Here is a 15,976-nt window from a genome sequence, read left to right as displayed (position 1 = left end):
CATTGTATATGCTCAGATCCTGTTTGCACGGCTAACGGGAAGAAAAGAAAACCCACGCCCCACAGGGGTGGGTGTGGAATGCCCTGATACATATGGAAAGGGTGGAGATGGCTGCGACCACAGTGCTCCCAAAGTCTGGGTGCAGCCTCCTTGTGGCAGGTGTCTGCCAGCAAGTAACATTTAAGTTTTCCCTCTTCTGCCTCCCAGGCTAATACTGGAAGGATGGATAATACTCAGGCACAGTGGAAAATGGCTACTTGCAATTTGGCTCTGATTCAGGTAAGTAGATCTAAACTTTTGCTTGAGACCTCTTTATAGTATTAGTCAAACTACACACCCTGCGGACATTCTCACGGGTGTGTGGAGTGGTGTGAGTGGCAAGACAAGGCTTAGGGTACCTGCTCATTGTGTCCTTTCAAAACTGTGCTTTACAATTGGTGGAGGAGGCCTCATTTTTCTGTTCAAAGTCCTGTTGGCTGCACGCTTTTAAAGCCTAGCAATTGCAACCAGAGACCTAAATAGCTGAGCCTTGAGCGTCGCATCCACAGCAGTTTTTCTTCATTTACACAGCTCACAGTGTGACCTAGGCTTCATAAAGGACAGGCTTATGAAGTCCCAGGTTTAGTGTACTGAATGGCTCATGTGGAATCATTTTGTGTACATGTGAATAGCTTGGAACTTGCTGGATGTCTACATATACTGTAGTCTGGGATTTTTCCAATGCCACCACCTTTACAGGAATGTGACCCTGCATATCTGTGCTCCTCTAGGAATTAATTGGCATTCCTATGCCATATGCTGTGTTCACTCAACGTTTATCTGCGAGTCGAGGTAGAACCTCAGATTTTCTTTTTTTCAAAAGTAAATGCCTGTTCATTTGAATATATATTCTGAAATATAATAACGATGAAAGCCAGCTATTCAGACTAGAGATATTAATAGTTTTCTAAATATTGATTAGATTATTAAATGTACTTATCTCATTATCTCTTCCTATCTTCCTGGGCCTGGTTATAAACCCATCTTAAGATTCTAGTCCTGAACATATTATATGAAAATACGTCCTGTAGAATTCTGGAAGCTTACTTTACACTTTGACTTAAATTCCTAGTATTTTCATTGCTTAAGGAAATGCCCTGAAGGTGATTGTTTAAATCTGTCTTTTCAACCTGGTGTCCCATCAGCTCTGCCAGGTTGATTAAGACTGTTTTTAAGGATAGCTTGTTTAATACATCTTCATGGAGATACCCCAATAATAGCAATTGAACTGAGCTATTATTTGGTCAGTAAATTGGTCAGCTTAAAGAATTTAATTTTCTCAACTGCCTTTTAAAGATACACGATAATGATTTAAATTTTATTGGGTCAATTTTTGTTGGTAAAGGAGATATCAATATATTACGTTACATAACACTACTTACCAGGGTTGAAATGTAACTGTGTAAATCACATGTTTTCATACTTCTTTATCAACAGACAAATCTGCTAACGGTCCTAATGAATTGGCCATATCCTCATTACAGATTTAAACTCTCTTCTCAGGAAACTCTAAGGCTGTAGTACTGTGAAGTGAGAATAAGAATCTCTAACAGGGAATCCTCAGCACATCACAAAATTCTTTGGGAGTGGGATCCATGGTGGTTAATATGATATGAAATTGATATTTTTGTAGTGCAGAGATGCCCTATCTGTTGAGTGCATGTAGAAATATTGGGAAGAATGTTTGTTTTCATCCTCGAGGGGGCAGCAGTAAGCTTTTGTGAACAACCTAAAGATGTCTGAATTTTAATATGGCACTCTGAGCGCCACATCACACATTCCTGCCTTGGAGATTTCAGACCTGCATCTACCCTCACAAGTGTGTCTGAAACCCTGCAAAAGGGGAAATATTTGTGTGCACACACAAGTGGAAAAATAGCTGGCAGGGGAAAGGTTTTGTGAGCACGTGCACACACACACTGCTGCTTCATTGCTCAGTGCCTCGCTACCTCAAAACTGCTTTTCCTTTTTGGTAAAAAAGAAATTTTGAGTCTTTCTGGCGCTTTTGCGTGTAACATGCCATTTGTTCCTGTGCTGCCTTAGACCAGAAATCTGCAGGAATGCTTGCACGTTGATACCAAACGAATAATTCCTGAGACTCTCTGTCCTCCATTCTTGTTGCTCCACAGTTGCAGGCCACGGTGGTGGGGCTCCTGGCTGCAGTGGCAGCAGTCCTTCTTGGTGCCTTGGCCAAAGGCTCCTTGGAGCTGAACCAAGCAGCCATCCTGTGTGCCAGCAGTTTGATGACAGCGTTCATAGCCGCCCTCTCGCTTGGTGAGTAAACTACTCAACTTTAGAGTAGGATCCAGTTGTCTCTGGAAGCCTCTCTCTGTACCTTGCCATAAGCAGTCTCAGGTCCACTTCCTCTCTTAGGATGACTCCAGTGCTCAGGTATGCTTCCCAGTAGTTTTGTCATGACTGCCTATTCACATTGAGCCAGAGCTGCTAGAAAATTGATTGATGCTTTTAGGAACCCAAGTACCCTCAGCTTTCTGGCCCTTCACCCAAACCAAATGTCCCACCTTCTGCCTTTCATGGGCTCCAGTTGTCTGCTTAGAGCAGGAGTCGGCAAGGCTTACCAGGCATGGGCCACATCACTCCTGCGGAGATCCTCTGTGGGCTTGACCAGTGCAGTGCGACGCCGGAAATTGTGTCTGCACATGTCCACGACGCCGGAAATCGCTTCTGCCCATGCTCAGATGCCCAAAATTGTGCCTGCGTCTGGGCATGCACAGAAGCGATTTCCAGCGCCGCAGACATGTGCAGACGCAATTTCTGGCGTCTGTGCAGAAGCGATTTCTGGAGCCACGGAAGAGAGTCCCCGCATCACGCTGCACCAGTTTAGCGCAGCACATGGGGACTCGCCGAGTGGGCGGCTCAGTTTGGGGGTGGCTCATGGGCCGGTTAAATGGCCTCCGTGGGCCGCTTCCGGCCCATGCGCCACAGGTTGGGATCCCTGGCTTAGAGAAAACTCTGTCGAAATCTAGATAAGCAGTCTTAGGTACTAAGTGCATTCCTCTCTCATTTCTGATCTTCTAACTTCAGCCGTCGTAATATGTTGGCATTCTCTGTGCCGTGGGGATTTTATGTAACTCCAGAAAGACTGTTTCACAGTGCTTTTTGCCAAATGGAGCATCGCTGCTGCTAAGAGGAGAAGCTTGCAAGTCTTCCACAAGAGAGCAGCATAAGACCTTTAAGAAAGAAGGAAGTAGGTGGCGGCATCAGAAATGCTGGCACCCTAAAATACAAAGAAATGAGGGCAACATCTTAGGATGATGGACTGCTCCTTCCTGTTTGAACAAGGCGAGATGGTTTAGGATGCCAGATTGCTACTCCTTTGTTTTCCTCAGTGATCTGAGTGGGTCTGAAAGAGAAATATGATACTATTGACACATTTCATGGAGGAATTTATTTTGGCTCTGATAGCTAAGTGTATCTGCCATGCGTTCAGGCGCCTTATTCCTCTGAACATCACTTGCTGGGGATAAGGAACAGTGTATGGCCCCCTGCCTTAGGAACTCAGGAAGCTGCCTTGTATCCTTGTTACAGGTGGGTAGCCGTGCTGGTCTGCCATAGTCGAAACAAAATAGAAAATTCTTTCCAGTAGCACCTTAGAGACCAGCTGAGTTTGTTCTTGGTATGAGCTTTCGTGTGCATGCACACTTATCTATACTTGTATATACTTTCGTGTGCATGCACACTTATCTATACTTGGGTATCTGAAGAAGTGTGCATGCACACGAAAGCTCATACCAAGAACAAACTCAGCTGGTCTCTAAGGTGCTACTGGAAAGAATTTTCTATTTTGTATCCTTGGTCCATCTTAACTCAGTATTGTCCACATTGAATGGCTGCAGCTCTCCACGGTTTCAAGCAGGACATTTCTCCAGCTGTACCTGGAGATTTCTGCCGGCAAAGCAGACTCTCTGCTACTGAGCCATAGCCCTTCCCTGCCTTCATTAGGCCCGAAAGCGTTGCCAATAGGAAATGCCCAGCACATTGTGGTTTGCCAGGGCTTTCAAGCCTTTACGAAGGACCAATCATTCTTGCAGTTCTCAGGTTAGAACCCTCTTGTTCGGAAAGCTTTCAGGCATAGTGAAAGGGAGTCCATTTGGACTGCATGTGGTATGGATATCTATGTTTTACCTGGCCTCAGCTGATATATTCTCTCCCCCCCCCCCCAATCCCTTGTGCAGAAGCCCTTTTCTCCCTAGCTTATCACCTCACCCCAACTTATTCCTGTAGTTAATGTACCTCCTTTGGCTTGTTGATTATGGTTTGGGAAATGTACATTAATAGAGGGACTAACTCACCCCCCCCCAACAAAAAAGAGCCACAGGCCCTGTCAACTTCTTTTTCAATTCCCAAAATAGCCTCCTTTGCTACTCTCTTTTCATCTTCTTCCTCCAGCGGGTCTTGCTTCTCTTCCAGATCCAGGCCGACTTCTCCTGCCTTTCCATGCCATCCTGGGCACAAGCCCTGGGCAAATTTCAGGGCTACTGCTCCCTCTATTGGCTTTAGGAGAGCTCAGCAGACAGGGAGTCTCCCTCACCTTGAACTGAACTTCCTCCAAACCACTCGTTTTCTTTTCTTTTTCTAGGTCTGGTGATGATCGGCGTGATCCTCGGTGCAAGGAAGGCGGGGATAAACCCAGACAACATTGCTACGCCCTTGGCAGCGAGCCTCGGAGACCTGATAACACTTGCCCTGCTAGCTGCCATCAGCAGCACCCTCTACAAATACATAGGTACGTTAGCTAAAGAAGCCTGGGAGCTCTGAAACCACAGAGTGGCCTCTCCCTAGACAGCTGCCCATGCTGGAAGGAAAGCAGATTCCCAGACTGACTAGGGTCTGCAGGGCTGGACAGCTGTGTTCTGCTTGTTGAGAGAGAGCCTTCAGGCTCTATGAATCTCCTAGTTCATTTAATGTGGCACAGTGGGATCCATTTTGGTAACCAACAAGGGGAAATTGGAATTTGTGCAACAGATCCATCAAAACTCCTGCACTTGAAGCACCCTGTAAATTACCCAGTGCGAATTACCCAGACTAGATAGAAATAGAGGATCCTGTGCCTATTAGTTGTGTGAAAAATGAAATTTTGTAGGTTTGGGGGAGAGAAAACAACATGCGAAGATCCCCTCTTCTACAAAGGTGCTCCTAAAAGTATGGCATCCCTGTCCTCTTTGGCCTTGATGGTCCTCTCTCTACAATAGGATACCCTCCATCTCAGTTATCCCTTCTCTGTGCTCCCTCTTCATGAACACCCCCCCCCCCACCGGATAGGAAAAGATATCCCATCACAATGCAGCCTGCATATTAAAAGCTGATACAAAAGTTTCCTAATCTGTTATACACTTTCACTGAAATTTTAAAATTGCCAAGGCAGTTATTGCGTGACTGTCTGAGAGGAGTTTGTGGAAGGATGAGATTTTGGCTTGTGTTTTATTCTCAGTTGATTAAGGTTTTTTTTTCTTCTTCTTGGAATTTTGTAGCAACAGCAGTCCAAGCTAACTGGAAATTGAAAGCAGATAATGTGGGTTACTTAGTTGTTTCCTGTATGCTGTTGCTCATTTTACATGACAGCAAACATGCTACACCCCAACAGAGATAGGTGGCCTAATAATTTCTTCCCATTTCAGCCCTCCTCCCCTTCAGAAAAACCAGAGAACCAATGTAGCATAATAGGGCATTAGATTAGGACCACAAAAATGTAGTCATGAAGTCCACCGGTAGGGATTGGGGATGGATTCAGTTCAATTCAAAACGCAACCATCCTTAGAAATTTGCAGTACTGTACAGTTCTTCAACCAAGTAAGGTGTACAAAAATGCATATACTGAGGTAAAGTTTGCATTAAAATCAGGGGTGTCGCTGGGGAGGGGCGGTGGGGGCGGGACGCCCCCAGTGACAGGGTGAGCAGCGGCGGGTGGGGGTGTCAAGCGGCGGCCCCTCCCGCCACTCCCACGCGCCGCCGCTCCCTCCGTCACCCCCGGAGCAGCAGCACATGGATGAGGTGCTTCTGCCGCTTTTTTTCGGCGGGGGGGGGCGACCCGCGAGGTGGGGGTCACCCTTGTCACTCCCTCCTCGCTGGTCACCCCCCCCCCCCGCCGAAAAAACCGCGGGAGGGCGGGTGGGGAAAGCCTGGAAAGGAAGCAGAGCAGGCGCGTTTAAGCGCCGCTCTGCTTCTTTTTCCGCTTTCCGCCGCTTTTTTTCGGCGGGGGGGGCGACCAGCGAGGTGGGGGTCACCCTTGTCACTCCCTCCTCGCTGGTCACCACCCCCCCGCGCCGAAAAAAACCGCGGGGGGGGGGCGGGGAAAGCCTGGAAAGGAAGCAGAGCAGGCGCGTTTAAGCGCCGCTCTGCTTCTTTTTCCGCTTTCCGCCGCTTTTTTTTCGGCGGGGGGGGGCGACCAGCGAGGTGGGGGTCACCCGTCACTCCCTCCTCGCTGGTCACCACCACCCCCCCGCCGAAAAAACCGCGGGGGGGGGCGGGGAAAGCCTGGAAAGGAAGCAGAGCAGGCGCGTTTAAGCGCCGCTCTGCTTCTTTTTCCGCTTTCCGCCGCTTTTTTCCGGCGGGGGGGGCGACCAGCGAGGTGGGGGTCACCCATCACCCCCTCCTCGCTGGTCACCACCCCCCCGTCGAAAAAAAGCCTCGGAAAGGGGGAAATCCCCCCTTTCTGTATACACGTGCGTCGTGACGTCATGATGACGTCACGGCGCGCGTCGTGCCCCTCCCCCAGGGGGTGCCTCTGCGCTGCCGCCGCCCCCAGCAGCGCAGAGGCTAGCGACGCCACTGATTAAAATGCATATATACTAGAGGGACTATGCTTTGGAAAAATGGTTTGGCAAAATTGCATACAAAATGTGTATATTAAGATAAGGTTACCAGATTTTCTTCAATGAATCCGGAGACACTTTTCAACTTCGATGGATTTCGTATGGGGACTGATTTGTAAATCCGGGGACTGACCCCGGGAAACGGGGACATCTGGTAACCTTATATTAAGATAAATCAACACCTGGGGGGGGGGGGAACTGATGTGGGAATGTGGAGACCTGAATTTAGAATTGGAAAGTGAGAAACAGAGAAACCAAAATAGGCAGATTCATCCATCTCTGGCTGCTGTCTAACATTGGGCCACTCACTGCTCTTGACCTTGCTTACCTGAAAGGGCTGTTGTGGAGCTCCTGAGTGCTTACATTGTAAGAGAGAACAAATGCAAAGGGCTATGGGGCTTCTTGTGTTTCTGATAATTGTGTGGATGAAGGAATATTGACAGATCTAGCTTTTCTGTAGCAGTCCTACCGGTATGATGTAAAAAGTAACACCTGTAATCCCAGTTGGTCCCCATTCCCTGTTGAAGGTCTCCCACTTGATAGCTGTATAATTGTCTCTGAAAGCAGAGTTGCTTAGGATCAGACACTCCCTACCTCCAGTTATAAAATCAGTGGAGAAGCCCCCACCCCTTTGCTGCTGCTGCACTCGCCTCCTGCCCTGTATCACCTGGGGTGATGCTAAGGGCTGTGAAAATCCCATGCTCCACCCCCCAGAGAAAGGTGTTTTCCCTTTCTGGGTGACATCCTTCATGATTTAAGACAACTTTTGTGATTAAAGGCTTTGATAACTTCATACTCGTAGCCTCAGGCTTTAACAGAATCTTGTTTTGAGAGAGGGAGGAAAAAAAATATACAAAGCACATTTCCAGAATGCTTCATCTGCTCCATTACCTGCAAAATGTGTTGCAACTGGCCCAGCTTTGCACCAGTTATAAAGAGCAGATGGAGAACGATCATTAGCATATCAAAAGGCCTGGCGCAAATAATCCCCATTGCTTGAAGGTATTTCTGAAGCTTGCTTCCTTCTGCTTCTGAGTCATGCTTGTTTTGTCAGAGCAGCAGCATTCCCTCTCCCTCTTTCCTGACGTTCCCTGCACTTCTAAAGGTCATCCCAAGGTTGACTTATTCAGAAGACAGGCAGAAATAAAACAACAGGAGCTGATATAAGCTAAAGGGACAGGGGTGGGTGGGTGGGGATGAATAGGGCAATAACTGCTCTAGCTCTGAGTAGCTGGCATTCTAGTCCATTATCCCCCTTTTTGACAAGACAGTCTGGTAGCCTCACAAACAGTCCTGGGTGCTTCACAGAGAAGTATATAAAAGCTAGATCCAGCCTGCCTGGCACAAAACAAAGTCACCTCACAAGCTGGAGATACACAGGTGGATTATACCACAATCAATATTTTAGGGGGGGGAACCCACATAAAGAGGATAGCCATCAAAATAATTCAGAAGCTCTGTGCTGTACATTTGTTAGACTTCAAGGTTCCATGTGGTTTTTTGTTGCCTTTGCTCATGTTGAGCCTCGTGGTCCCTTTCCAACGCTACGATTCTACGAGTAAACAGACCAAGACAGCTGCTCTTTTTGAAATAACATGAACAATAGCAGCATACATATTAGGTCTGTGTCCGCTATAAATTCTAGAGTACTTGAGGCCAGGTCTGGAACTTTTTGCACATGGTCTAACTCTTTGAAGCTGCATCTAAATCTATTGTGAGGTCTCGGTAATTGTCAAAGGGGCGGGAGCCAGTTTTCATTACGTCATTCAGCACTTGAACTGAAATTCCTATTCCGGAGCTCTTTTTCTCATATTTGCAGCTGATCAAAATTTGGTAACAAAAGTTGACTTGTGTCGAACTGCCCTTACAGTGTCAGAAACGCTTGGTTGTCAGGTCTTCTCCCTTGATTAAGCCTGAGCTGCATCCTTCCCTTGGCTGAACTCAGAAATGCTCAGTTTTTTTCATTGGTTCAGTTAGAAGCTCGGGGTCTATTTTATTTTTCCAACAGTGTTGCTTAGTGAGCAGTGAGCAGTGACTGTTAGGGAATGGAAAAGGGGCTCTAGTTCCATTCTGGTCAGCCTGTTTACTGTTAACACACCTAGAACCATAGAATCAAAGAGTTGGAAGAGACCACAAGGGCCATCCAGTCCAACCCCCTGCCAAGCAGGAAACACCATCAAAGCATTCCTGACAGATGGCTGTCAAGCCTCCGCTTAAAGACCTCCAAAGAAGGAGACTCCACCACACTCCTTGGCAGCAAATTCCACTGTTGAACAGCTCTCACTGTCAGGAAGTTCTTCCTAATGTTTAGGTGGAATCTTCTTTCTTGTAGTTTGAATGCATTGCCCCGTGTCCGCTTCTCTGGAGCAGCAGAAAACAACCTTTCACCCTCCTCTATATGACATCCTTTTATATATTTGAACATGGCTATCATATCACCCCTTAACCTTCTCTTCTCCAGGCAAAACATACCCAGCTCCCTAAGCTGTTCCTCATAAGGCATCGTATCCAGGCCTTTTGTTGTTGTTCAGTCGTTCAGTCGTGTCCGACTCTTCGTGACCCCATGGACCAGAGCACGCCAGGCACACCTATCCTTCACTGCCTCTCGCAGTTTGGCCAAACTCATGTTAGTAGCTTCAAGAACACTGTCCAACCATCTCATCCTCTGTCGTCCCCTTCTCCTTGTGCCCTCCATCTTTCCCAACATCAGGGTCTTTTCTAGGGATTCTTCTCTTCTCATGAGGTGGCCAAAGTACTGGAGCCTCAACTTCAGGATCTGTCCTTCTAGTGAGTACTCAGGGCTGATTTCTTTGAGAATGGATAGGTTTGATCTTCTTGCAGTCCACAGGACTCTCAAGAGTCTCCTCCAGCACCATAATTCAAAAGCATCAATTCTACGGCGATCAGCCTTCTTTATGGTCCAGCTCTCACTTCCGTACATTACTACTGGGAAAACCATAGCTTTAACTATACGGACTTTTGTCGGCAAGGTGATGTCTTTGCTTTTTAAGATGCTGTCTAGGTTTGTCATTGCTTTTCTCCCAAGAAGCAGGCGTCTTCTGATTTCGTGACTGCTGTCACCATCTGCAGTGATCATGGAACCCAAGAAAGTGAAATCTCTCACTGCCTCCATTTCTTCCCCTTCTATTTGCCAGGAGGTGATGGGACCAGTGGCCATGATCTTAGTTTTTTTGATGTTGAGCTTCAGACCATATTTTGCGCTCTCTTCTTTCACCCTCATTAAAAGGTTCTTCAATTCTTCCTCACTTTCTGCCATCAAGGTAGTATCATCAGCATATCTGAGGTTGTTGATATTTTTTCCGGCAATCTTAATTCCAGTTGGGGATTCATCCAGTCCAGCCTTTCGCATGATGTATTCTGCATATAAGTTAAATAAGCAGGGAGACAATATACAGCCTTGTCGTACTCCTTTCCCAATTTTGAACCAATCAGTTGTTCCATATCCAGTTCTAACTGTAGCTTCTTGTCCCACATAGAGATTTCTCAGGAGGCAAATGAGGTGATCCGGCACTCCCATTTCTTTAAGAACTTGCCATAGTTTGCTGTGGTCGACACAGTCAAATGCTTTTGCATAATCAATGAAGCAGAAGTAGATGTTTTTCTGGAACTCTCTGGCTTTCTCCATAATCCAGCGCATGTTTGCAATTTGGTCTCTGGTTCCTCTGCCCCTTCGAAATCCAGCTTGCACTTCTGGGAGTTCTCGGTCCACATACTGCTTAAGCCTGCCTTGTAGAATTTTAAGCATAACCTTGCTAGCGTGTGAAATGAGTGCAATTGTGCGGTAGTTGGAGCATTCTTTGGCACTGCCCTTCTTTGGGATTGGGATGTAGACTGATCTTCTCCAATCCTCTGGCCACTGCTGAGTTTTCCAAACTTGCTGGCATATTGAGTGCAGCACCTTAACAGCATCCTCTTTTAAAATTTTAAATAGTTCAGCTGGAATATCATCACTTCCACTGGCCTTGTTGTTAGCAAGGCTTTCTAAGGCCCATTTGATTTCACTCTCCAGGATGTCTGGCTCAAGGTCAGCAACCACATTTCCTGGGGTGTATGAGACCTCCATATCTTTCTGGTATAATTCCTCTGTGTATTCTTGCCACCTCTTCTTGATGTCTTCTGCTTCTGTTAGGTCCTTTCCACTTTTGTCCTTAATTGTGGTAATCTTTGTACGAAATGTTCCTTTCATATCTCCAATTTTCTTGAATAAATCTCTGGTTTTTCCCATTCTGTTATTTTCCTCTATTTCTTTGCATTGCTCGTTTAGAAAGGCCCTCTTGTCTCTCCTTGCTATTCTTTGGAAATCTGCATTCAATTTCCTGTATCTTTCACGATCTCCTTCGCATTTTGCTTGTCTTCTCTCCCCCGCTATTTGTAAGGCCTCATTGGTCAGCCACTTTGCTTTCTTGCATTTCTTTTTCATTGGGATAGTTTTCGTTGCTGTCTCCTGTATAATGTTACGAGCCTCCATCCACAGTTCTTCAGGTACTCTATCCACCAAATCTAAATCCTTGAACCTGTTCTTCACTTCAACTGTGTATTCATAAGGAATTTGATTTAGATTGAATCTTACTGGCCCAGTGGTTTTTCCTACTTTCTTCAGTTTAAGCTGGAATTTTGCTATAAGAAGCTGATGATCTGAGCCACAGTCAGCTCCAGGTCTTGTTTTTGCTGAGTGTATAGAGCTTCTCCATCTTTGGCTGCAGAGAATATAATCAATCTGATTTTGATGTTGCCCATCTGGTGATGTCCATGTGTAGAGTCGTCTCTTGTGTTGTTGGAAAAGAGTGTTTGTGATGACCAGCTTGTTCTCTTGACAGAACTCTATTAGCCTTTGCCCTGCTTCCAGGCCTTAGTGTTCTTCATTTATTTTTACCTTTACCTCATATTTTTACCTTTACCTCATAAGGCATCGTTTCCAGGCCTTAGTGTTCTTCATTTATTTTTACCTTTACCTTTTCTTTTACCTTTACCTTTCTTCACTTATTGCTTAGTTTACTGCTCTCCTGTACCTTGCTTAAAAGCTTTTTTTTTTTTAATCAGCTGTGTGCCTTTTCCTTTTATGGAAGCTCCTTGGCTCCTTTTAGGAGGTATCCTTTTTCCTCTGTACGGATTAACAAGCTTCTTTTAAATGCCGGGTTCTGCAGTATGACAGAATCACTTCTTGGAGATGTGGTAATGAGCTTGTTCTGTTACCCCACAAGAGCAGTCAGTTAGGGTTTCTTAATTTTCTACCTTTGGGTAATTCTGCTTCTGCCAACTCCATCTTGCCAACGTGATGAAGGGGCTTCTGTTTGAAGATTAGTAGCAAATCCAGTTTGTATACTCTGGGGTGGTGCTTACATGGAATTGGAACAAGAAAACACACTGACCCTGAAGTTAGTCGTGCTTAATTAAATTCCACTTAAAGCACTGGATCCTAAGGATCACCTTCTCCCATGTGAACCTGGGCACTTGGAAGAGAAGATAACTAATGGTAGCTCCTTATGTCCTTATCCAGCTCTGTTGCTTTGTTGCTGCTGGTCCTGTAATTGTGATACTTCATTTAGGCTTTAGCTTTATTTTGATGTAAAACCCACTTGGCACATCCTTTTGGATGGAAAGTTGAGATAATAGATTAATTACAAAGAAGGTCTGCTCATGCAACAAAACATCCCCCTTCCTCCTCCCATGCTCCCTAAATCTGTTCCAGAGGGTTGGAGGGAGCCCCAGAACAGATTTAGGGGGTGCACAGGGAAAAGAGGGGAGAAAAGCCCCCCTTTCACAAGCAAGTCCTCTTCTCTGCATGTACCCCACTTGGCACTACATTGAATTCCAACCATATAAATTAATTACATTTAAAAATAAATGTAACTTGGTCCATTGGTTTTTGAGACTTTACACATCTAACGTTCTCTGGAATACGCCCCACTCTCCTGCCATAGCTGTCAACTTTCCCCACTTTTTAAGGGAAATTCCCTTATTCCAAATAGGATTCCTCGCAAGAAAAGGGAAAATTTGACAACTATGTCTCCTGCCTGCTAGAGCATGCTTACTATTTTTGCTTTATGTTTTCTATTGCGGCAACCAATGCATTCCCCCATGTCAGCTAATTCTGCTGGCTGCTTATAGATGGCGATGGAAGCAGGCAGTGATGGAGAAATACTGCATAATTCCTAGAGCAAACAGGCTTGGACACTCATCACTGCATCTGTAATTCGCTTGAGAAAGCGGAATGGTCTTCCCTACAAAGTTGTATCCTTTCAGATTTGGAGATGTGTTGTGGAAAGGGGGGTGATTGAGTTGTCATTGTCATTGTTTTTAATTATGTATTTTTTTTGTTTGTTTCTTATATTGCGATTTTATGTTGTGAACCACCCCGAGATCTATGCATATAGGGCAGTATACAAATTTAATAAATAAAAATAAAATAATAACAAACCTTTCCTTTTCTTTGGCAGAGGTGAGGTACCTGTCGCCTCTGATCTGTGCCGTCTTCATTGTTATGATTCCTCTTTGGGTGGCTATTGCCAGGCAGAGTCCTCCCGTTGCTGAAGTCCTCAAGTCTGGGTGGCAGCCAGTCATTGTTGCCATGGCCATCAGCAGGTAAGCATAGTGGGCTAGACATGGACGGGAATTTAAGAGGTCTTGTCCCTGATGCTAACGGTGCAAATACGACGCTTCCAGGGAGAATTTCTTCCTGTGTATTTGGTTTGTAGCTAACATGTTCTTGGAGTGTGGAGCCTTAGGGAGCCCAAACAGTGCCATACATGCACAGGACATGTCGGCAAGCTGGGGGAATGCCCAATGTTTACAGAAATACAATACAGAAGAAAACTCTAAGGTGGGGGGGGGTTCCCAAAAGTGTGCAATGAGGACAGTGTTCAGTAACCACAAGATGCTGACGGACTCTTGGTATAAGCGTGAACCAGCCCCAAAACTGCTTATGTGCATGTGTTAAACGAGACAAATTAGGCCTGCAACAAAATGTTGCAGTGTGCAGGCTTCCAGCCACGTCCTTTTGCAATATAACTCTATTTCCATTGGCCCCCACTTCTTGAAAGGAATCAGCTGGGATAACTGCACAATGAGCTAATTTGAACTGTAAACAGCATATCTCTACTTATTTTAGAATTCAGTGACCAAACAACTGCTATCTAATAAGACACAGGCTGGACACACGCTTATTTATGATTACCTTGGGAGGTCAGGGCATGTGGAAATGCAGCCATGTTTTTTTTAAAAAAAAGGCAGGACCCTTTGAGTATTGAACTTGGCAGGGTGCCCTCTTGGTAGTTCCTCTGCCCACAGGGTGGTGGTGGTCCAAGAGAGGGCAGTTCTAAGTTGTGGGATTTCCTTCCCACCGAGTTGCGTCTGGTACCTTCACTATACAGCTCCCTGCCAGTGCTGAAGATGTACCTCTTCACCCTAGCTTGAGATGCATAGTGTTGCGTGTCACCCCAATATCCAAGCAATGCAAGACTCCAGGGGTTCCAGGCGCTCACCCAAGGTCCGTGTTTCCTTTAAGAAATGATGCACAGCGGAGACTATGGTGTCTTTATGATATATGGTTTATTTACACATATATACAACCTGAGCATGCAAGGGTGAGGTTCACAGCACTGACACCCCCCCCCCCCCAGGGTCTTGCTTCTCCCATAACTGCAGCTTTGGATTCAAACGCAGAAATCAACCATCATGCTCTGACCCTCTTTCTAGCCTGCTGACTTTAACAGACTGCAACCTTTTTTCTTAGGTCCTGTCATAGCCAACTCTAAAGTCTCTTCTTCAAACTCTGCTTTGTTTCCGAAAACTAACCCTGAGTTGAGCGGAAGGTCGCTCCCATTTGCCATCTGGCACAGAGCCCCTTCTAATTTCGCTTTCCTAATGGCTCCTTACCTTCCTTTTGTCCTCCTAATGGCCCATCTCCCCAGGCGATTTCTTGGTCAGGAAACTGATCTGGTTTATATTTTAACATTTGCCTTGATTAAATTCTAACCCTTACTGGACCCAGGAATTTAGGGGGGTCTGGTAATCACAAACTCAAAACTATTTTTACACCCCACCTTATTTTTGTATTATTTATTTTTTTAATATTAGTAGTGTTTTTTAATTGCTGTAACCTTAGGGTGAAGGGCAGATAATGAATTATAAGAATAATAAGAATAATGCTGATGGTATGCATATTGCTACGTGGAGGTACCTTCCAGAGTTTTAGTTCTTATCTTGAAATTTGTTCCAATCACATGTGTTTATTCTTTTCAACTTTTCTTTTGCTTTTTATTCCACCTTAGTTCAGATCAGATTTCTAACAGTCATGGCATGGCTATATTCTCAAGAAAATACTCTGAAGCCATAAATGATGATGGTACCCATAATAAATGAAATTTATGGCCTTGTACTTGTCATATTATTTAAAATGATATGCTATAAAGTGCTACAAGTTTTGTTTTTCAATCTACTGTGCTTGGTCTGCTTCGGTGTTGAAGACATTTCCTCAGTGTACCGTGTGTGTGTGTAGAATGTTTAATAATAATAATAATAATAATAGAAATGTATACCTCCCTTCATCCCAAAATCTTTCCTGTTGTGGGATTTCAGATACGTACTATTTTCCTTCAAGTCTTCCTAGCCTGGGAACTGAGGTGAAATCTTTGTTATCTTAGTAAAGCTGTCCGCCTGAGTGGCATCAGCAAAAGTAAGGATTTCCACAGAATATTGCTGGGGGGAAATCAGGATGAGAAGCAAATGTAATCACAGAAGATATTGATTATTTACACAGTCACTGAGTAGTGGGATACTAACAGATGAAGGATATACTCATGTTCTCTCATTTTTTGAAAACAGCATTGGGGGACTTATCTTGGACAAAACCATAACCAATCCAAACTTTGAAGGCATAGCTATTTTCACTCCTGTGATCAATGGTAGGTTGGTTCTTTTTTTCTTTTTCTTTTTAAGCATGTCAGGCTGCAAGTGAAATATATGTCCTTGTTTTCACCCTCATCGTGGTAGGACTTAAGAGAATCCCCATTTTCAGATCCGTAAGCGAGACGAATCCTGCTTGCCACACATTTAATTTATTAGCTTTAAGTCTGGGTTGGATA

The 15,976-nt window shown here is 45.1% G+C and overlaps 1 protein-coding gene across 5 annotated transcripts in view; it reads left to right on the top strand.

Annotated features, from left to right (window-relative positions):
* Nucleotides 1-15,976, top strand: part of SLC41A3 (solute carrier family 41 member 3) — a 43,937-nt gene that overhangs the window by 20,505 nt on the left and 7,456 nt on the right. For all 5 annotated transcript variants that reach the window (XM_033141074.1, XM_033141075.1, XM_033141077.1 and 2 more), the window contains 5 exons: nucleotides 208-279; nucleotides 2,169-2,313; nucleotides 4,640-4,786; nucleotides 13,331-13,475; nucleotides 15,717-15,796. In XM_033141074.1, the coding sequence (XP_032996965.1) occupies nucleotides 208-279; nucleotides 2,169-2,313; nucleotides 4,640-4,786; nucleotides 13,331-13,475; nucleotides 15,717-15,796 (589 nt within the window). The remainder of the gene's footprint in view (nucleotides 1-207; nucleotides 280-2,168; nucleotides 2,314-4,639; nucleotides 4,787-13,330; nucleotides 13,476-15,716; nucleotides 15,797-15,976) is intronic.

The sequence above is a fragment of the Lacerta agilis genome, chromosome 2 (genome assembly GCF_009819535.1).
Source record: "Lacerta agilis isolate rLacAgi1 chromosome 2, rLacAgi1.pri, whole genome shotgun sequence".
Taxonomy (NCBI): Eukaryota; Metazoa; Chordata; class Lepidosauria; order Squamata; family Lacertidae; genus Lacerta; species Lacerta agilis.
Note: the sequence above shows the minus strand (reverse complement) of the source record. Positions and strands in the feature narration are given on the sequence as shown.